This window comes from Macaca thibetana, chromosome 1 (genome assembly GCF_024542745.1).
Source record: "Macaca thibetana thibetana isolate TM-01 chromosome 1, ASM2454274v1, whole genome shotgun sequence".
Lineage (NCBI taxonomy): Eukaryota > Metazoa > Chordata > Mammalia > Primates > Cercopithecidae > Macaca > Macaca thibetana.
In genome coordinates, this window is record NC_065578.1 from 112,029,928 (window position 1) to 112,050,992 (window position 21,065).

Consider the following 21,065-nt stretch of genomic DNA (forward strand, 5'->3'; position numbering starts at 1 on the left):
GAAATATTTTTAAAGGTCTATAGTCAACAATACTTAGTGATCAATTACCTTGATGGGAAAGAAATGAAAGCAAAGGGTGACCAACTCCAGGATTTCTAACTGGAGCAGCAGAGCTGGTGCACATTGAGGGGATATACCAGGAGAAGGAACATGTTATGGAGGGCAGTGGTGAATTTAGTTTGAGGTATTTGAATTGAAGTGCCAGCGGGCTGTCCAGGAGATGACTGGAATGTGTGGATCTAAAGCTCAGGAAGGGTCTGGGCAGATGGGTGAAGCCACAGAAGTGGCCAGTGACACTCACAGCAAATGCGTGGAGTGGAAAGAGTGGCGGGCGGAATAAAGAACCTGGGGAATACCACATTTCTAGAACTGTTCTGGTGCTCTTTCCACCACCCCACAGAGCTTTCTTCTTATCTTTCAGTTTCTAGTCAAAGCAAATAAAGACACACACCTTTATCCATCTGGTTTATTTGCCAATAGCTATAATTTTGGATATAGCGGGCATCCCTTCTTCAGTTAAGCTGCCACTAAAGAAGGGTCAGGGAGACAACTTCAGAATTTGGGCTGTGAGAAGAGTAAGTATGGAGAGGCTGGTGGTGGGAGGGATGATGTTCAGCCCCTCAGGAGTAACTGCCTGGCCCTCCCAGGGGGATGACGAAGACAGAGATGTCATCCCCGGAACCCAGCTTGTTGTTGGGGAGACGCCAGCCACGGTCCCGGGGGGTACCCCGGGCCCCCAGGACCAGAGCTTGGGCCAGAGCTGTATACCTGCCAGAAGCACACATGCACATTCATGTACCAACATGTATGTGGGAAGACAGATACACAGGCCCACATGTGGGGTCCCAAGCATTGCTTCCCTTTGACCCTTCCTTCACCAGTGCCATCCCCTTACCACCATGCCATGCAGCCCCTACCTGCTATGGTCATTGGGCTCATAGGCCGACAGCACCCTGTCCACAGTGGCAGCCACCTCATAGTCAGTAGTGACATCCCACAGGCCATCTGTTCCCAGGACTAGTACATCATCTGGGCAATGCTCATATTGCGTCAGGTCATATACTCGTACCTGGTGGGAGAAAAGGGCGGAGAGGATTGAGGTGTGGGGTTTGCTGGACAGGGAGCCTGGGGATAAAGGGACTGCAGATGAAAGCTGGCCTGAGACCCCCAGAGAAGGCAAGAGGTGGTTTAAGGGGGACCACCGTATGGCTCACCTCAGGGAAGCAGGAGAGAAAAGGCTTGATGGGCAGGGTGGAACTGCAGACCTTAAGATTGTGGTCTCCCAAGCCTCGGGTCACCCCAATGGTGGCCATCACCCGAGCCTGAAAGAAATGAGGAGGGAGTGCCACTCTAGTCCTCTGCCAGATTCTCTGAAACCAAAGATCCCTTCCACCCCTACCCTCAGGTAGAACCTCCACCTCCCTAGACAAGTTGTGACAGGTCCTCCTGCCCTCTCCCACCTCTACCATGGAGTTTACCTTTTTGCCCTCCCCACAGACCAGAGGAAACCTGAGATCCTCCAGCTCGATCTTTTTGTAGGCCCTGGGGAGGGGGGAGTAGAGGAGGCATCACCCAGGCATCAAAGTCCCTCTCCCCTAGGAGCTGCGCACCCTCACACAAACCCCTTAGAAAGGCCACATCCTCCCAACTCCCAGCCTCCAGCTTCCACCTTGCTGCGGGCAAGGGGCTGGTTGTGTTGCCATGGGAACGGGCCCCAGCTCTGAGGGAAGTGTTACCAGCCGGTCATGTTCTGGTCCCGGTACAACATCCTCTGCCCCAGCTCCTTGGGCAGAACTCTGCGGGGGAACTCAAGGTGGGTGAATTCACTGCCTAGCAGCTCTGGTTTCAGGAAGCCCTAGAGTTAGGGATGATCAGAATAGAGAGCCAGGGGGCATTATGCTCACAGCACACGCTGGTATATAGATGACATTAACTACAGCAGACCCTTAAATAGAGTTTACCATGTGCCACACATTATTCTAATATTAGCAGTATTAACTCATTTACTCCTCACAATAGCCCTTAAGGCAGGAACTATTGATGCACAGAGGTTAAGGGAGGGAATTGCTGAGGTCACACAATTAGCAAAGCACTCAGACCAGGATGCATCCTGGGCTTCCAGCTCCACAGCCACCTACGTTTAGGCACTAAGCCGTACTGCCTCTCAGGGGCCTTTGCTGTTCCCTTCCCCCACCTCAGTCTCTACTTCCAGCCTCAGCTGGGGCCACAGTGGGAGCACTGGATCAACCCAGTACTGCAGCCTCCCACCGGCTCAGCCCCGCACTCCATAGTCCACACAGCGGCCTTCCCAGTAAGGTGCTTTCTGTGCCTGTGGTGGGGGTGTGAGAGTTCTCAGGTCCATGGGGTGCAGGGAGGCACAAGACCCGACAAAGAATGAGGGTAGGGAGTTTGGTTCCTACTTACAAGCAGCTGAAGACGCTGGCGCTCAGTCTCCGGGGTAAACTCTCGGGACATTGGAATGATTTCACCATTCCGGACAATGATGGCCCTGCCCAAAGAAAGAAAAGGAATTGGGACCTGGTTCTCTTCAGACCCATTCATGAAAAATTCCAGAAAGATCAGACTCTCTCCATAATGACCTTTCAGATTCCTTACCCAGACCCCCATATCCGCCCCCGACCCCACCCAATGGCTATTTCAGGCCACTCCTTATGTCTGTCACCCCTCTTGACTCCCTCCAGTCTTGATTTTTAGCCCCTGCCACCTCACTCTCCTGTATTCCCCCATCCCAGAGAGTGTGGCCCTCTGTAGCCACTCTCAGAGCCCCCTCCCCCATACCTGCTATCGCCTGCATTGGCCACGTACACCTTGCCTAGCAGGTAGACCACAACCAGTGCACAGCAGCCCCCCTCCACTTGGTGGCCACGCCGCTCCCGGGCCATCTGCTCATCCTGCCACACAAGGAAGGGTCAGAGGTGGGTAGAAGGAGAGGTTCCAGGCATACAGTCACCCTCCCCCTACCCCCTCCACCTGTAGGAATCAACGGGCCCAGCCAGGCTACACTGGAAGACAGGAGGGAAGACTGGGGCATAACTGCCCCTTCTCCCTCCCCTCTGAACCAAGCTCTGCTCAGGCTCTCAAAGGTGTTGTGGGTTCTCAGCGTAACCCCCTTAGGCCACCTGGCTTCCACACAGAGTTGGCCAGAGTGGTTGCCTAGCAGACCCTTGGCCCAGGTCACCCACTCACCATGAGCTGGAAGGCATTCTCAATGGCCCCCACTACCAGGCTCTCGTGGGTCACTTCCTTCTGTGAAGACCAGCAGGACTGAGGGCCAAGCAAGTGAGAGGGATCGGAGGAATCTGGGGTCCCCGGGGTGGTCGGGAGGCAGAGGGGTGGTGGCGAAGGGTCCTGAAGTATCTCTACCAGGTCCTTTAACTGCTCTCGGATATGGCGATGCAGGAGCCGTGAGGCCATTTCAGCAGCTCCACCCCCTGCGTGACCATCAAATAGGCCCCAGTAGTAGAAGCAGAGTCCCTGGTGGAGGAAAAGTTGGAGGTGAGTTGTGTTTGTTTGTTTTGTGTGTGTGTGTGTGTGTGTGTGTGTGTGTGTGTGTGTGATGCCAGGAGAAGAACAAGACTCTGGGCATCCATACAAACATCCGAGAAGTCAGTATTTGCTACTGAAGGCAAATTAGGTTTATTCACTTATTCACATAAGGCTTCCTATGTATCAAGAGAAAGCGAAGGCTCAAAAAGCCAAACTCAGAGGATAACAGATCCAAAACTCAGCAGTGGCAATTAAATCATCCATAAATATGTGAGCCTCTACATTTTAGGTGGGAAAGTAACATGCATGCTTACATGGTGGAATCTAACTGATGAATGCCAGGTAAAGGTTCTGTGCCAGAAGGTAGAAAGCCAGTGATTTAGTCAGGTCTTCCACATGGCTCAGATTTAAAACCAGAGGCCTGAGTCCCTGGGGAGAGGTGTCACTGTGTCTCTGGAGTCTGGGAAAGGGGATCCGGGCTTACCTGGCCTCGGCTAAGCTCCCTAGGTGCCCCGGTAACACTCCTCCGACCTTCCACATACACCACTTCACAGCAAGCCTGGTCCTCATTGTGCCGACTCTTGCCAGCATTGATGACCCTGCCAGGCCAGAATGACCACATCAGGTTGGAAACCAGACCAGGTCCTGGAATAACCCCCACCTTAGACACACACCGTCTCCTGTGCCTGCTGGCCAAGCTGAGAAAGGTCACAGCCACCTGGGATCCAGGCCAGAGGGAGGAGGAGAAGGGAGGGCTGGCAAGGTGCAAGGAGTACTGTTTGGGTGGCCGGCCCTACCACCTCACAGAAAGGCCAGCAGGAGCTTCTGGCCAACCCCTATGTCCCCTGCCTGCCTCACTTCCCCCATCCCTGGCAAAAAAGAAAAAAGAAAATGAAAGGCATTCCTAGTGGTGCTTCTGGGGGAGGGGCTAGATGGTAGCAGAAGTTTTATTTCCCTGCTAGCTACACCCTACATCTCACCCTCAACCACTATCAACTCTGCCAGTGCCTTGTCCCCAGCACCTCATCCTCATGGGCACACCCACCCTTATCCTAAAACCATCCAGCGAAAGTTTCTGCTGCCTTGACAATGAGGAAGTTCTCCAGCCCAGATCGGGAAAGAGGAATTGAAATGGAGTAGAAGTGGAAGCCCACCTGGACTGGGCAGAAACCACATACCCACAAGCTCCTCCCACACCGGAGGCTAAGGGAGGTGGTGGTGGGTCCATGGGCCACCAGCCACCTTCCTCAGCGAACTCAGCGCCCCCAGCTCCCTCGGTGCTCTGCGTTCCCGACAGATGCATTAAAAATACATACAGCCTGGGGGCAAGCCGGCCGGTCCGGCCAGGGGGTCCGCTTCTTTGCCAGGCTAGCACGAGTTGGCAGGCTGAGAGGCATCTAAATGGGACCCTCCTCTACCCCGGGCGTCCCCTCCCCGCTTCCCCAGTTCCCCGCCCCTGGGGAAGCTGACGGCCTGCTGGTGTCGCGGGCTATTTCTGGGCGTGGAGGGGGAGGGGAACTACGGTAAGAGGGACAGGGAACTGGGGCGCTGGAGCCGGGAAGCGGGTGAGCGAATCTTCCCAACCGCTATGTCCCCTAATAAAAAGAACCCCGCTCCTTCGTGAAACCCCTTCTCCCTTAGCCTTTAAGCTGCCTGGCCGCCACTGGGAACTGGCCAACTCATCCTTCGCAGGGCCCTCCGCCCTCCGGGCTCTGGGGGAGAACAGGTCCTGAGGCAGCGTGAGCGAGGGCAGTCAATGAGCGGGAAGGACCTGAAGAAGGTGACATAGGCTGCGTCCGACTGGAAAGTGGGCTGGGAGGGGGTGCGGCACGAAGACCAGAGGATAGCAAAGGTCCTGGGAAAAGGGAGCTCCTGGCCTGGACGCGGCGTGGGGAACGCGTCCTAGCGCCGGGGATGCAGAGCTGGGGAGAGGGGTGGGAGTCCCATCCTGGTTTGGGTGCCCCAGGGGGCGCTCACTCGGCGTAGCCTGTGCTCCAGGGCAGGCGGCGACCCGTGTCCGGGGGGCTTTGCACAGCCCGGCCCGCGTGGTCATCCGCGCGTCGCAGCCCCCCGGGGCTCAGCTGCAGAAAGGTCGGTCTGGAGAAGCTCGCTCGAGTCTCAACAGCCTTCGCGGGCGTCGCGCTCCCGCTCCCAGCCTTCGCAGGAGGGCTCCTGGGCGCTTCTGGAGCGGCAGCGGGCGGCGCCGAGGCGGCGTTGGGTAGGTCCGGGGATTTGGGGCGCGGAGGCGGAGCGCCCCCAGAGCTCACCAGGTGCGCCACGGCCGAGCGCACCCGGTTTAGCATGCTGCCTCCCTGCCCCGCCCTCGGCCGCGGCCCCGCCCCCGCCCAGGCCCCGCCCCCAGGACTCGGGGTGGGCGGTGCTCGCGCCAGCCGGCCCTTCCCGGCTACTGGCTCCCGGCCAGCTGGGCGGGTCCCGGGCGAAACTTGCCCTTGCTCTGGGCCACCCCAGGAACGGGCGCACGGACCCCCGGCCTCTGCCCCGCCCCATTTCGGCTTGGCCCCGCCTCCGTTTCTTAGGGGTAGGTTCTGTTGCTGTGGGAAGGGGGCGGAGAGAAGGAAACCTTATTTCAGCCGTGCGCTAGATTAGACATCAGCTAGAACGTCTCCATTGTGACAGGGGCTGAGGGACAAGGGGGTGCGGTCTCCTCGCTCTTGGTTCGGTGTGGCCAGCCTGCCCAGAAAGCCATGGAGCTAATGACCTCAGAGCAAAACAGGAGCTTCGGAGCCGCTGGTATGAGGCGCCAGGTGTGACACCACCTCTGGATGGGGCTGCTGGAGCGAGAGCGGGCAAGCTGGTACCGGGTGGGGGTGCGGGGATAATAACCAGGCTGCAGCCGACCACCCCGGAATCAGGAGCCGGGGTAGATTCCTGGGCTCCTGATGCGCTGTTCCCCATGAAGACCACCTCTAGATCCCTCTAGAGGGATCTAGAGGGTGCCACTCCCACCCTCCTTTCTCTCTCAGAACCCAGGTCTTTCCCACAATGTAGACCTTCCCTGATCACAGCAGGACTAGCTATTAATAGGATAAAAACAACATAACAAATACTATTTGTTGAAGACGTACTGCCTACTAGGCTCTTTATAAAGCACGTTCCATACATTATTAGGTTATTTATCCTGCACACCAATCCTTCAAGGTGGGTTTTTTTCTATCAGTTTCATGGATGAGGCAGGACCGGACGCTTCTTGTCATTTTACCGTGACTTGCCCCAAGAGGTCACACAGTCAGTGAAAGATTCACACCTATGTCTGCCTCCTGCCATTCAAACCTGCTCTGTCTTAAGAAGCAAGCTTAGTTCTCCGGATCAGGGAGGAAGGGCTAGAAAAGAGATCAATGGCAGAGAGAGGAGTGGGGGTTCCTCCCCTCCCATCCTTCTCTTAGGGCCAGGGCTGAGAGCTGTCCGTGAATGCTAAGCAAGTTCTATGTCTGCCGCCAGGGGGAGACAGAGGCCAGGCTAAGCCTTTGTCTAAGAAGAGTAAAAGCCCACTCGCTGGAAGACCAGGACCGAGACCAGCGACTGGTTGGCTGCCTGTTCTTCCTAATTTCTCCCCTCTAGGAGAGGGTGATACTGACCTGATGCCACAAGAGCTCTGTCTCTAAATCTCCTATCAGAAAGTTGATCACTGGGTATCCACAGACACCACCCACCCACACATCTCAAATGGGGACAAGGCTGTTGTGGCCATCGTGAAAGTTGGAGGTAGCCATTAGGGACTACTACACCCAGTTCATGGCTGGAACTTTTCTGGGCTCTGTCGGCCATGTGTTTCCTGACCACATCCCACTCTGTTCCCCAGGCTAAACTGTGTCCCCAGAAGGGATGACTTTCTTGGCATCTTCCAAATAAAGATCCCACAGTGGTCATTCAGGTTGGTAGACTTACTGTGCCTGCTATGTTGCACCTGAGCTTTGGGCAGACAGCCAGAGGAAAAGAAGTCACAGGAGAGAAAAAAAAAAAAAAAAAAAACAGACCCCAAGGCAAACAGAGCAGCAAAGGCAGACAGGGACAAAGAACAACCTGCTTTTATAGGTTTTCCCCTGCTATTTGAGAAAAACTGAAACCAACTCTCAGATAAATAACAGCAGCAGCAAGCCAGCAACTGAAGAAACAAATATAACTCCTGGTTGTTTTTTATTATTCAGTGTTTCTGGGACAGTTACCGCTTCTTGGTGTCACCCAGCTTCCTATTCCCTGCCCTTTCTAGCACCATGGTGTGGCTGCAAGAGGTCCGCAGAGGTAAGCCCAGAGACCCCCCAGCCCCAGCACCAGATGACCAGCAGGGGATGACAGCTCCCTGCAGCTCTAGAACAGCCCCCAGCCATGGCCTCATCCTAAGGCTCCCCTCTCTCTGAACCTCTCACCTCCTATTCCTGACATCATTATGCCTCCTCCATCCTCAGACTGTCCCAGAACCTGGTGAGGTTATCATCTCTACTCATCCCTGAGGCAGCGGAAAGTGAGAGGGAAAAGGGGGTGGGGTACGAAGAAGCAGACTTGTGGGATGTTTTTCTCTGTGAAGAGTGAGACTCTGCTCAGTGACTGGCCCTGCCGGGGGAGCGTGAAGATTGAGCCAAGGAGGGGGACTGGACAGCCTCAAGACAGGCCCCTTTATCTCAGGCCACGTTGGTGGCTCAGGGCCCAGAACTGGTCATCTTCTGTCTTGTCTCTCCCCTTCACATCACCCCAAACCCAAAGGCCTCTTAAACTAAGAGGAAAGTTCCTTCCAATTCACAGAACACAACTCCCTCTCATTTGTCTAATACTTTCGCATCCAGAATAGATCCCTGTAAAGAATTATTCAGTTGCAATTAATTACATTACAATTTTTCTGATAAAGAAACTGGGTCTCAGGCCAGGAGTCGTGGCTCACGCCTGTAATCCCAGCACTTTGGGAGGCCATGGTGGATGGATCAGTTGAGTCCAGGAGTTCAAGACCAGCCTGGGCAACATAGCAAAACCCTGTCTCTACAAAAAATACAAAAAATAAACCCTGGCTTGGTAGTGCACTACAGACTACGCCTATAGTCCCAGCTACTCAGTAGGATGACATGGGAGAATCATTTGAGCCCAGGAGGTGGAGATTACAATGAACCAAGATCTGGGTGACAGAGTGATGAGACCCTGGCCCCCCACAAAAAATAAAAATAAAAAAGAAAGGAAAAAGAATGAAAGAAGGAAGGAAGGAAAGAAGGAAGGAAAGAAGGAAAGTAGGAAGGAAGGAAGGAAGGAAGAAAGAAAGGAAGGAAAGGAAACAAGAAACTAGGTCTCAGAGTTTAGTTCCCATGTTGGTATTCACAGTTATCATCCATAGGGACCATTCATAGCCTACTACTGTCCTCCTGCCTAATGCCCACGCCCTTATACTTCCTCTAGCCCTCCCAGCCCCTGAGAGCACCACTCCTGGGAGAGGAAGAGATATTCACTATCCCTCCTAAATATCAATCTAGAAGAGTGCTGTCGAACAGAACTTTGCGCATTGACGGGAATGTTCTACATCTGCTCTGTCCAATACAGCAGTCCCTATCTTCGTGTGGCTATTGAGCATTTGAAATATGGTGCATGCTAATGAGGAACTGAATTTTGAGTTTTATTTAATTAATTTAGATTTAAATTTAAATATCAATATGCCACTAGTGGCTACAGTCTTGGACAATGCAGTTCTGCAATCTTCAAAGCTCAAAAACCCTGAGGGTATAGTCAATCACTCGTCACTCCCAGCTCCTTTTCCCCCAGCACCTCCGGCTCCCCTGAGCCAGGGCACTGAGGGCCACGAGACCTTGAGGGTTTTGAGGGACCTCCTCTGAGTTGCCTGGCCTGCACCAGGGAGGTGTCCAACCGCACTGAACTTGCGGGGGCCGGATGTCCTCTCTCCCTTCCTCTTGCCCTCGGCCGCCAGGGGCCGCTGCGTCCCGGCTGTGCCCATCCGCTCAGCCGAGCGCCTGGCGCTGTCCCGAAGGAGGCGGCGGCGCCCACGCCGGGCTGGAGGAGCCGGGATAGCCCGGGGCGAGGCGGCGGTTGCGGCGGCGGCTGCGCGCTCCCCAGCCTGCCGGCAGGAACCTTGGAAAAAACCCGGCTGAGTTCTGCAGAGCTGGCGGGCCGGGCCCGGAGCTCCCCTGTGCCCAGAGCCGGGCCCGCCCTGCGGATGATGCCAACCTGCCTGACCAGAACCCCGCTGTCCCGGGGCGCAGCAACTTGGTGAAGGGGACGGGGCTCCAGACTAGACAGCACCCAAGCTGGCCGCTCCCTCCCAAAGTCTGTCTTTCGGAGTGTTGGTCCCTGGCTCAGGGGCAAGGAAGACTTCAGGCCAGCAGGTCGAACCAGTGGGCACCACCGTGGACCAGGTAGGTCCCAGGTGTGGGGCTCAGAATGTGGAGGAATGAGTAGGCGTTAGGGGGGTTTGTGGGGAGAGAAGGTGAAGAAAGGTTGAAGGTTCTTGTGGTTCACATCCTCAAACCCTTATAATGCAGGCTGTTAACTCAGCCTCACTAAACCCCTGGATTGGGGTTTAGGAAAAATAGGCTAGGAAACTGAGGCAGGAGCATGGAAGTCGAAAAACAAATCCCAGAAGCTTCTATGTCCGGCTGTTTCCAGGGTGGGGGGAGGGAATAGAATGCCAGGGATGAGAGCCCAAATGAACACCCCCCACCCCTCTGCTGCCCATCCCACCGAGGTCTTTCGGGCCTTGGGGCTCCTAGGGGAGATGCCTGAGTTGGACTGGAGGATGTTGCAGCTCAGAGGGAAATAGGATCACCTGAGAGAAGACAAAGCTGCATTTGTGATGGTCAAAAGGAGGGTTCCTAGAGGGCAGGGAGAAGAGATGCCTACTCAGAAAAGAGGCACATCTAGAAGGGTGGGAAGCTCAGCCCACGGAGCACACCCATCCCCTGGGAGTTGGCACCTCTTCCTCTGTCTTCCTCCAGATCCCTCTTATGCTCTCACTCCTGGGAGCTAGGACTCAGGGGTCTCTGTCCTTATGGGACCCCACCATCCTATATGTTTCAGTTCTGCCTCCCTTTAGAGCGGTGAGGGAAGAGAGGTTCTTAGGGAGACATGGAAAGCTATTGGAGGCTGTGGCCTTCAAAGGCTCAGGGACCTGAAGTGTCCCCATTCTAGTCCTCTGGAGTGGGAATGGGGGCGAGGATGGCTAAGCCAAGCCAGCTCCATGTGAGTCCAGGAAGCAGGGGCCATAGTGGGTAGGAGGTGGAAGCAGAGAGGATCAGGGCCTCAGGACTCTTTCCCACGTGCCTCTTCCAGCAGGAATCTGTCAGATTCTGCTCCTTCCTTGACCCTCAGTTCCCTCCCAAGGCCAGAGAGATGACAGCCGTGATTCTTAGACTCCTTCCTACCATCACCCTGCTTCACTCTTGGGATAGAGAAACTCCCTCAGGCCACCCTTCTCAGGTTCACCACCCTGTGTGATCCCAGAGTCTGCAAGGTCCCCTCCAGATTCCCAGGCTAGAAGAGACTGTCCCTGCCCTGGCACCTGAGAACAGCTTCAGAATTGGGCTGAACTTCAGTGCCCAGCCCACCCCCTTGCCCTCTCCCAGGTTCTCCTTCACCCCCTGCAGAGCCATGGGCTCCCTCTATCCTTTGCAACCCCCTAAGAATCTTTCCTACTTGTCCAGGTGGAGTGAGTCTGAGGCCAGCAGATGAACAGACAGAAACTGAAAGATCCCCAAAAAGGTGAGTGAGGAGACATTGAAGATGGGGAGTAGCGGGGGTGGACAGAGATCAAGTACCCTATCCATCGAGCAACTGGGTCCTGGCAGTTGGTTTGGCCTCTGGTATTCCCAAAGCTGCACTGGCACTAGTGGGGGCCCAGTAGTGCTCCAGGCCCACCCCTGAGCTTGTGGCCTTGCTGCCTCCTGGTACTGTTCCCACCCCCTTCTATGACTGGGCAGCTCCTAGCTACTCTGTGCCTCTTGCTTCCTTAGGATTCCCTCCATTTCCAGCCTGCCCTTCGGGGTAGCTTTGGGAGGCCCAAACCATCAACGATGAAAGAGGAAAAGGAAAGGGGAAGCGAGCAGAGGCAAGGTGGTACAGTGGGCAGAGGGCAGGCTTCTAGGCTCTGGACTCTTCCACCCACATGCTGCCTGGCCTTGGGCAAGTCATTTAACTTCTATTAGCCTTGGTTTCATCTCTTCCTTTTTAAATTTAAATTCTGTTTAAATTGAAGTGCTACTGCATTCTCGTGGTTGGAAGCTCAAAAAGCAAGAAAAAAATCAGGAGAAAAATGCCTCTCTTCTACCTCCATCTCCCAGCCAACCAGTTTCCCTTTTTGATGGCAAATAATTTTTTTTTTTTTTTTTTTTTTTTGAGACGGAGTCTCGCTCTGTCGCCCAGGCTGGAGTGCAGTGGCCGGATCTCAGCTCACTGCAAGCTCCGCCTCCCAGGTTTACGCCATTCTCCTGCCTCAGCCTCCTGAGTAGCTGGGACTACAGGCGCCCGCCACCTTGCCCGGCTAGTTTTTTTGTATTTTTTAGTAGAGACGGGGTTTCACCGTATTAGCCAGGATGGTCTCGATCTCCTGACCTCGTGATCCGCCCGTCTCGGCCTCCCAAAGTGCTGGGATTACAGGCTTGAGCCACCGTGCCCGGCCACTAGTTTTAAAACACATTTTTGAAAGCTAGTTTATGCATATCTGAGCAACATAGATAATCCTTCCTTTATACACATTTTATTATATTTATTTTTGAGCTGGGGTCTCACTCTGTTGCCCAGGCTGGATTGCAGTATCTCAGACATAGATCACTGCAGCCTCAAACTCCTGGGCTCAAGCAATCCTCTCACTTCAGCCTCTGGAGTAGCCGGGACAATAGGTGTGCACCACCAAGCCTGACTAATTTTTAAATTTTTTGTAGAGATGGGGTCTTGCTATGTTGCCTAGGCTGGTCTCGAACTTCTGGCCTCAAGTGATCCTCCTGCCCTGGCCTCCTAAAGTGCTGGAATTAGAGGCGTGAACCACCACTCCTGGCCTGTCTTATACACATTGTATACACACCATTCTACACTTTGCTTTTTTTCCCCCCCTTAACAGTGGATTATCACTGGAGATCATTGCATGTGTCAGGACATAAAGCATTTCCCCATTGGTTTTTTTACAGCTATCTGGATGGGACTGCATTTATACAGACTCTTTATGATGTATTCAGCCAGTCTTTTAATGATGGTTGTTTAGGTTATGTCCCAGCTTTTTGAGCTTTGGTTTGCTCATCTGTAAAACAGGTAATAATAATCTTACTTTGTAGGACAGTTGTGAAGAATTCAAGAGTGTGCATGTGAAGTGCTGGAACCAAGCACTCAAAGAGTAGGAGTCAGCATGATAGTCCCTCCCATGTCACAGCCCTCCATGGGCCCATATCTAGTTCATCCTCCAAGATGCGTCTTAAATGTCGTCTCCTCCAAAGGCTCTCCTTTTCTTCCTGTAGCACTCATTACTGCCTGCATGACTCTGCGCCAGGTGGAAAGATGCCTGGGGACAAGGTGTGCCTCCTCCCCATCTTTGTGCCTCCCAGAGTGTGTGGCACAGAGAAGGTGCCCAGGCTGGGCACAGGGGAGCTTCTGCCTGGAGCTGAGCAGAATGTGTGCTTCTCTCCACAGGATGAGTGAGAGGGCTGCGCGGAACTGGAGCACAGGCGGCTGGCTGCTGGCACTGTGCCTGACCTGGCTGTGGACCCGCCTGACCTTGGCTGCCTTGCAGCCTCCCACTGCTACAGGTTTGGAGGAGGTGGCAGGGCCCAGGGAGGGAGTTTCCCAGGACACCTGGGGAGCTGGACACCACTCCACTGTATTCCATAGCAGGCAGGTCTCCGAGGCAGAGTAAAATCCAGAGATTCTAGGGGTTCCGGTTCCTCCTCTGCTCTTTACCCAGGGAACTCTGCCCATCCCTGCTGTCCTGCCCCAGAGAAGGTCTGGGCAGACCCTTTGCTCACCTCTCCTTCCAGGCTGGAAGGTGTTCTGTAGTGAGAGAGGCCCTCGGGCGGGGGCTTAACTCTAGCCTCCTGGCCTAATTCTGTGGTTTTCCTTCTGGGATGGCTAAAGCCTGTGTAAGCGGATGATCCTCCCCACGCATTGTAAGCCCTGGGGCCCTTGCCCTCACCCTGAGGAAGCTGGGGAGGCGGGGCTGGTGCGGGACTCTGTCTTCTGCCCAGAGGCCGTGCTCTGCCAAAGGGTGAAGAGCACGGTCTCACCGGGGAGGGAGGAAGAGTAGGAGCTCTGTGAAGCGGCCGGAAGATTTCATCCACTTCCTCCTCCCCCGCCACTGGCCATCTCTTCCATTCTTCCATAGCCCTCCTTGAAGCAGGAAAGAGGGGCTGGAGGCCAGCCCGGGTGGCGGGAGGGAGCGGGTCGGGCGTGTTGGGCGTCTGATCCTGGGCGGCTCCCCTCAGTGCTTGTGCAGCAGGGCACCTGCGAGGTGATTGCGGCTCACCGCTGCTGCAACCGAAACCGCATCGAGGAGCGCTCCCAGACGGTGAAATGCTCCTGTTTTTCTGGCCAGGTGGCCGGCACCACGCGGGCAAAGCCCTCCTGCGTGGACGGTGAGTGAGAGGCCAGGACCCGGGCAGGGCCCTGAGCCGAGCCATAAGGAGGCCTGTTCAGGCCTCGCCATCTGCTGGGGATACAATTTCATACCCGTCTCAGGGCTTTCATGATTAGTCTCAAATGGTGGGGCCTCCTCTGGGAGAAGAGGGCAGATGTGGCCATCCCTGTGTCATAGATGAGAAAAACTCTCGTTATGCGCGCAGCCTCCCACACTCGCGTGCCCTCTGCCTGGTGCACACACAGGCGCGTTCCCTCACACAGCCCCACTCCTCTCTCCACACACTTCCTCCAGCTCCTTCCCCTGCTGCTCCTTTCCCTGGCCACCTCCGTGTACCCTCCTCTCCTTCTCAGCCCTCCTCTCACACTTTCCTGTGTGGACACATGTGATCCTTCACACCCACACTCATACGCTCACACTCATTTGGCACCCCATACACGTGCCCACTGTGTCATGCGCATACCAGCTATGCCAGCTATGCACTCCTGGTCTGTAGACCCCTCCAGACGACTCACACCCTTGCTCACACACCACAGAGGGAGTATACTGGTTGTGCATCTATGCTAGTGACATGGTCACCTTAGAGTCACTTTTGCCTGCCTTCGCCCCTCACTGTCTGGGGAGATTCAGGGATTGGTGGGATTAAAGTTGGGAGTTATGTCCCCAGGCCTCAGCCTGAGTACTGCCTCTCTAGGCAGCCTGGAGTAGGGGAAAGACGAGGGAAATGCATGCCTCAAGGCCAGGGGTGTGTGGAAACGTGCACCTCATTCGCAGACCTGCTCTTGGCTGCCCACTGTGCTCAGAGAGACCCTAGAGCTGCACTCCGCCTCCTGCTCCCACAGCCTCCATCGTCCTGCAGAGATGGTGGTGTCAGATGGAGCCCTGCCTGCCGGGGGAGGAGTGTAAGGTGCTCCCGGACCTGTCGGGATGGAGCTGCAGCAGTGGACACAAAGTCAAAACCACCAAGGTACCCTGGGTGGGCACCTCATCCCACCCTCCCCTTCCCCCTCTACCAGGGGCAGAAAAGGGGGCACAGGAGCCTTGGAGGTCTAGGATGTCAGTGTCCCAAGGTGAGATCGTGAACCATGAAATTCACAGACAGTCCTCCTAGGTCTGTTCTCACTGGGACTGGAGTTAGGGGGGTCAGGACTTGAAATCCAGTGTGTACTGGGAAGATTCTTGATGTGCATATACCCTGGTTTCCTCTTCTCTGCCTGGAATTAGTTTGCCTCCAGAAAATATCAGGCCTATAAAAGCATAATAGAGAATGGGAAAAATTTTCTAGATAATTGAGGGAGGAATTGCTACTTCTACCTGAACTCCAGGTACAGTAGCCACTCTGCCACTCACCTCTGCCATGACCGTCCCCCACCTCCACCCCATTCCCACTGTTGTTGACTCCCTACAGTTCATACCTACCCTCCTCTAGTCAGATTTCTCTGTCTACTCTCACAGCACCCAAGAGGATTATTACTCTCATGGTTTGCTGCCTGCCCCACAGAACAAGGGGTAATTAAATTTTTATCAAACTCGTTAGCAGCTCCATGTGTGTCATGGTTAATCAGCTGCATTGCTCTGTCATCACCATTGGTACAGAAGAGTGACACTACGGAGCGAGCCAGGGCTCTGCCTTTGGCTTTCCCTCCCTGCCACCACACGCAGCAAACAAGCAAACACAGAAGAAAATAGAGAAGGAGGGCCGGGTGCAGTGGCTCACGCCTGTAATCCCAGCACTTTGGGAGGCTAAGGTGGGTGAATCAAGAAGTCAGGAGTTCAAGACCAACCTGGCCAACATGGTGAAACCCCCGTCTCTACTAAAAATACAAAAATTAGCTGGGCATGGTGCCACGTGCCTGTAATCCCAGCTACTTGGGAGGCTGAGGCAGGAGAATCACTCGAACCTGGGAGGCAGAGGTTGTGGTAAGCAGAGATCATGCCACTGCACTCCAGCCTGGGCGACAGAGTGAGACTCCTTCTCAAAAAAAAAAAAAAAAAGACAACTTTCAGCTTCTGAAGACAGCAACCATTTTCACAGAGCACAGAACAAAAGGAGCTACAGCAAGAAAAAGTTTGACTGGCTCTAAAGTAGAGCATCTTCTTTCTGTCTGTAGGCAGGGATGAGGGACAGCCATTCTGAGTATATTTAACATCAGAAAAGAATGAGACCCACTACAGAGCTTGTGACATTTGTCACCGTGTTATAAGTGTGGGTTTGGAGCCTGTAAGGAAGTGCTTGCAATTTGGGTAGCTACTCTGAAGCAAACAGTGGGGAGGCTTGTGTGATGTATGTTTGCATCGGTCACCAGGCCATGCTTTCCCAGTCCGGCCTGCTTTAGGGCGAGAGGATCAGCAGCAGTGGCCTCTAAGTGACCTGCATATTCTGGGTAGTCTCTGGCATGCTGGAATGGAATAGGCATTCGCTTCTCTAACCTTACCTTATCGCTTCTTCACCAGGTCACACGATAGCTCTTGGGGGTCACAGCCTGGACAAGAAAGGCTTGATTGAGCCATGGACTGAAGATTGGTATCCGGTCATCAGCCAGGAAAGATGGGGATTCACTTACATGCCTCATGCCAAATGCAGCATCAGTCTTTCCGGGGCATTTCAGTTAAGCCGCTCAGCAGATATGGATGGATCTGCAACCACATACCTGGTGTGGAGCTGGGCTTCTCTGGAGATACGAAGGTCAACACACAATTCCTGCCCTTAAGGAATGTCCAGTTGAATTGGAGAGTTGATGACAGACAATTTAGATAATTTAGGTTAAAGTACTTGATACCAGACCGTGGCTTCTGGGCCACATGCTATGGCATGATGGGGGTTTGGGAATGAGATTCCCACAGTTCTTCAGATACCCCGTGGCCACAGGGCATAGAGACAGGAGGTCACATTCAGCACCCACCACCTCCCTCTTTCGCATCAGTTCTGAATCCCCAGCAAGCTGCTAACATGTTGCAGGAAAACATTCTCCCCTTATCCCAGACCAGCGGTATCTCATTTGGATGGGATTGGATTGACTTGGGGAAGGAAAGTAAAAATAAAGCCAAATAACTTCCCAGCAAATCTTCGGCACAGATATGGCCTGGTTTGGGCCATTCATTAGGTATGGGATGGACAGGACTTTCAAATCACCTCCATCCAAGCACCTCAGATTTTTTGTTTGTTTGCTTATTTTAACAGATGAGGAAACAGCCCCAGAGAGGTGAGGCAGTTTGCCCAAGATCTCATAGCCTGGGCTCCCAAACCTCTAAGACTGATGATTTTCCACTAGCCTGAATAATAGGATTCCAACATAAGCCTCCCGTGTTAATTTTATCTCAAGTTACTGGAACCAGCAAAGTACAGGCTCTACAACAGCAACATTTTTCTTGGGAGATGCTAGAGCAGGGACTTTTACTAAGGTCACTGTTCTCCTGTATGAAATAACCCAGAATATCCACACATAGGGATGTGGGACCATCTGGTTTCCACTCTACTCTCATCCTCCAAAATACCAAGCAGGTCTTACGACACCCAGAGGTCACTCAACCCAGTTACAGCTGGGGCTCAGCTGGCATCTCCATTGCCACTCTGACCCATCTCTTCTGGGGTCTTTGGGCTATAATTCTCAAAGACTCTGGCTCCAGGAGAGATTCTAGGTGGGACGTAGAACTGGTTAGAGTCTTCTCTTTTCAAAGGGCCCTGCCGGGCAGCAGGGGTGAAAGGCTAGAACCTCTGTTTAGAATTAAAGGTCAGTGCAGTCAGGCTGACACTCTAAATGGCTCAGGGATGATACACAGGCTTCAGGGCCTCAGAGGCATGGGCTACTTAGATATCTCATCAGTAAGAGAATTACAGCCTCTGAGACTGTGGGCATTGAGATCACCAAGGCCCTAGGGAGGGGAGTGTCTGTAGAGACCAACCTGGACAATGCTGAATTCTGAGCCTCAGAGAAACAAATCAGATTATAGTTTGTGGCTGAGTCGCAGCTTCTCCCTTCCTCCCCGCACAGTGGAACCAAGACTGATATTCCCCCTTTCTCGCCCTACTCCAGTTTATTTTCTTGTTTTTGGCAATGGGGTGAACAATGGTGCCAGCTTCTTACTAGACTGTAAATACCAGAATTCACAACTCAGAATCTCTGCAGATGGTGGGCTCATGGGGTAGGGTAGTCAGGGAGTTGATCAAAGATCATCATTGCCTCCTTTAAGGTTGGAGGATGGAGGGTGGGGATGGATTAAGGGATTGGCAAGCTTTTTCTGGAAAAGGCCAGATAGTAAATATTTCAAGCTTTGCAGTTCACATACAGTCTCTGTTGCATATTCTTTGTTTTTGTTGTTGTTGTTTTTTGTTTTGTTTTAAAATGTCTTTAAAATGCAAAAGCTAGTCTTATTAATAGCTCAAGTCTTAGCTGTACAGAAACAGACTCTGGGTCTTTTTTCAGAAGGGTGCCAACCCCATGAACCTTTGAAGGCAGGCCATCTCTGCAGTGCGGGACTGCCTCCCAGCCTCCTGGCCTGCCTTCTGTGCAATGGGAACCTGAGCATGAGGGCTGGGTCAGGTTTTGTTTTTCTCCTAATGCTTCTTGAGAGATTGGTGAGTGAATTATTTAGGCTACAAATGAGACAGCTTTAGCAGAGTCAGATAATAACAACCTGTTCTTCCGGAGGCCAGAAGGGGGGCTTATCTCTACTCATGCTGCACCCTCAAGACTGTGTCCAGGAGGGAGGGAGAGGGCTCGAGCCCCCTGCCCATCTGCTGCATCCAGAAGCTGGTAGGCTCTGAGCTGGGGATTGGGCCTGATAGCGGGGATGATGCTATGCAAACTCTCTCCTGAGTTGCCAACCACTGCCAGCCTTTGCCTCAGCCAAAGTCTGGGTTCTCCAACCTTCCCTGACCTCGCCCATCCCTGCTACAGAGAAGACCTCTTTCCTTTGACACATGCTGGAATTTGCTAACTCCTAATTCATTTTTTTAGCTCCTCAAAGCCTTCATTTCCTCCTTACCTTTTCATATATTTTTTTGGTGGGATTTGAGGGGTATGTATCTTTTAGGTAGCCAGACGACCCCTACATAGGAGGGTCTGACGGAGAAGGGAGAGTGTCCCACCTCCCCGACAATAGCATCCTAGGGTCCAGTTTCCAACTGAATCAATATTTGTGTGCATTTTGTAGCTACAGTTTAAAAATGCAAATGAATTTTCCTGGAACATAAGGTTCCTGGAGTCATTTATCTTCCTCTTCTCCCCTTACTGGATTGGAATCTCAGTCTGAAGTTAGCCGTGCCCACACTGTCCTCAGCTGTGAAGGCCTTAGGAAGGTTACCAACCACAGGAGATCATGTGGCTAATTTCTGTTGGCATCCTAGCAGTTTCGTTAAGGTCTATGAGTGACATCCTAATTAATGGCCTCAGACAGTTGCCTGGATTGAGGCTGCAACTTCCTAAAATCACAAGCTTACAGCTACAAGGGATTTTAAAGTCTTTCTTTTCTTTCTTTCCTTCTTTCCCTCCCTCCCTCCCTCCTTTCCTTCCTTCCTTCCTTCCTTCCTTCCTTCCTTCCTTCCTTCCTTCCTTCCCTTCCTTCCCTCCCTTCCCTTTCTTTTTCTCTCTTTCTCTCCTTCTTTCCTTCTTTCCTTCCTTCCTTCCCTCTTTCTTCCTTTCTTTCTTTCTTTCTCTCTCTTCTCTTTCTTTCTTTTTCTTTCTTTCTCTTTCTTTCTTCTTTCTTTCTTTCTTTCTTTCTTTCTTTCTTTCTCTCTCTCTCTCTTTCTTTCTTTCTTTCTTTCTTTCTTTCTTTCTTTCTTTCTTTCTTTCTTTCTTTCTTTCTTTCTTTCTTTCTTTCTTTCTTTCTTTCTTTCTTTCCTTTCTCTTTTTTTTATTGAGACAGGGTCTCCCTCTGTTGCCCAGGCTGGAGTACAGTAGCATAATCATGGCTTACTGCAGCCTTGGCCTCTTGGGCTCAAGTGATCCTCTCACCTCAGCTTCCTGAATAGCTGGCCCTAATGGCATGTGCTGCCACACCCTTTTTTTTAAAAAAAAATAGAGACAGGGTCTTCCTATGTTGCCCAGACTGGTCTTGTCTTGAGTGTCCTCAAGACAGCCTCGAGCAATTCTCCTGCCTCGGCCTCCCAAAGTGCTGAGATTACAAGTGTGAGGCAACACACCCAGTTTGCAAGGGATTTTAGAGACCAGTTAGCCAACTCCCTCATTTGACAGATGATGAAGGGGAGGCTCAGAGAGGCTAGGTGGTTTGTCACATAGCAAGCTGTTGGTGTGTCCTGTCCAGTGATCCAGACAAGTGTTCTTTCTACTACTGCACATCAAGTATAGATGAGGAACCGGAAAAGAAGCCAGGATTTTAGCAAGGATGAATGTGAAAGTGTCCCGTTCTAAAGTCACTCAACCCTGCGAGTGCAAGGGAACAGAATGAAGAATGGGAAACACGTAGAGATATATACACAGGAAGAGGGAAGGAGGAGCAAAAAAGAGGGACTGAGATCACTCATTCAGAAGAACACAATGCACAGCACAAAATAATAAGAACAGAACTGATGCCGCATCCAAAACAATTGATTTTTATCCTTTCTCAAGGAGACAGAATGGAGCCCCATTAACCTTAGAGATCAGTGAAGCCACTTGGATAGCTTCCGGGTTCTTCAGGCTGCATATTAAAGCCCACGGGCTAAATCTGGCCTGCTTCCTTTTTTGTAAATAAAGTTATATTGAAACATAACTATGCTTATTTGTGTCTTCTTGTCTATGGCTATTTTTATGCTAAATAGCAGAGTTGAGTCATTTTGAAGAACCCATATGGATCACAAATTCTAAAATATTTATCTAATCCTTTTTTTTTTTTTTTTTTTTTTTTTTGTGAGACCGAGTTTTGCTTTTGTCGCCCAGGCTGGAGTGCAATGGTGCAATCTTGGCTCACTGCAACCTCCACCTCCTGGGTTCAAGCAATTCTCCTGTCTCAGCCTCCCAAGTAGCAGGGATTACAGGTGCATGCTACCATACCT

At 52.6% G+C, this 21,065-nt stretch overlaps 3 protein-coding genes and 1 long non-coding RNA gene across 6 annotated transcripts in view; 2 read left to right on the plus strand and 2 right to left on the minus strand.

Moving 5' to 3' along the window:
• ST7L (suppression of tumorigenicity 7 like) overlaps positions 1-21,065 on the minus strand; it is an 843,199-nt gene that overhangs the window by 183,991 nt on the left and 638,143 nt on the right. The window lies entirely within an intron of this gene.
• On the minus strand, positions 453-5,841 carry PPM1J (protein phosphatase, Mg2+/Mn2+ dependent 1J). The gene is made up of 10 exons (XM_050747547.1): positions 5,485-5,841; positions 3,992-4,106; positions 3,208-3,495; positions 2,800-2,912; positions 2,425-2,509; positions 1,737-1,855; positions 1,479-1,542; positions 1,215-1,322; positions 918-1,069; positions 453-768 (listed from the first exon to the last, which is right to left on the minus strand). The coding sequence occupies exons 1-10, from the start codon at positions 5,808-5,810 to the stop codon at positions 621-623; spliced, it is 1,518 nt and encodes a 505-aa protein (XP_050603504.1). The 5' UTR covers positions 5,811-5,841; the 3' UTR covers positions 453-620.
• Positions 6,164-8,839, plus strand: LOC126930548 (uncharacterized). The gene is made up of 2 exons (XR_007717617.1): positions 6,164-6,272; positions 7,736-8,839. It is a non-coding gene; the product is annotated as an uncharacterized LOC126930548 (long non-coding RNA).
• TAFA3 (TAFA chemokine like family member 3) lies at positions 9,477-17,130 on the plus strand. 2 transcript variants are annotated; one of them, XM_050747630.1, is made up of 6 exons: positions 9,477-9,872; positions 11,157-11,214; positions 13,132-13,247; positions 13,920-14,069; positions 14,846-15,038; positions 16,526-17,130. In XM_050747630.1, the coding sequence occupies exons 3-6, from the start codon at positions 13,133-13,135 to the stop codon at positions 16,575-16,577; spliced, it is 510 nt and encodes a 169-aa protein (XP_050603587.1). In that variant the 5' UTR covers positions 9,477-9,872; positions 11,157-11,214; position 13,132; the 3' UTR covers positions 16,578-17,130. The 2 variants fall into 2 exon arrangements, with proteins under 2 accessions (XP_050603587.1, XP_050603576.1); XM_050747619.1 differs by having other exon boundaries at positions 9,551-9,872; positions 10,789-11,214.

Excerpts from the sequence above, each read along its gene's own strand:
- PPM1J (XM_050747547.1), bottom strand. The coding sequence starts at position 5,810 with ATGCTAAACCGGGTGCGCTCGGCCGTGGCGCACCTGGTGAGCTCTGGG. Across the intron at positions 1,543-1,736 it reads GACCAGAACATGACCGGCTG|GGCCTACAAAAAGATCGAGC; the intron begins GTAACACTTCCC and ends CCCCCTCCCCAG. Across the intron at positions 1,070-1,214 it reads TTCTCTCCTGCTTCCCTGAG|GTACGAGTATATGACCTGAC; the intron begins GTGAGCCATACG and ends TTCTCCCACCAG.
- TAFA3 (XM_050747630.1), top strand. The coding sequence starts at position 13,133 with ATGAGTGAGAGGGCTGCGCGGAACTGGAGCACAGGCGGCTGGCTGCTG. Across the intron at positions 13,248-13,919 it reads GCAGCCTCCCACTGCTACAG|TGCTTGTGCAGCAGGGCACC; the intron begins GTTTGGAGGAGG and ends GGCTCCCCTCAG. Across the intron at positions 14,070-14,845 it reads AAAGCCCTCCTGCGTGGACG|ACCTGCTCTTGGCTGCCCAC; the intron begins GTGAGTGAGAGG and ends CCTCATTCGCAG.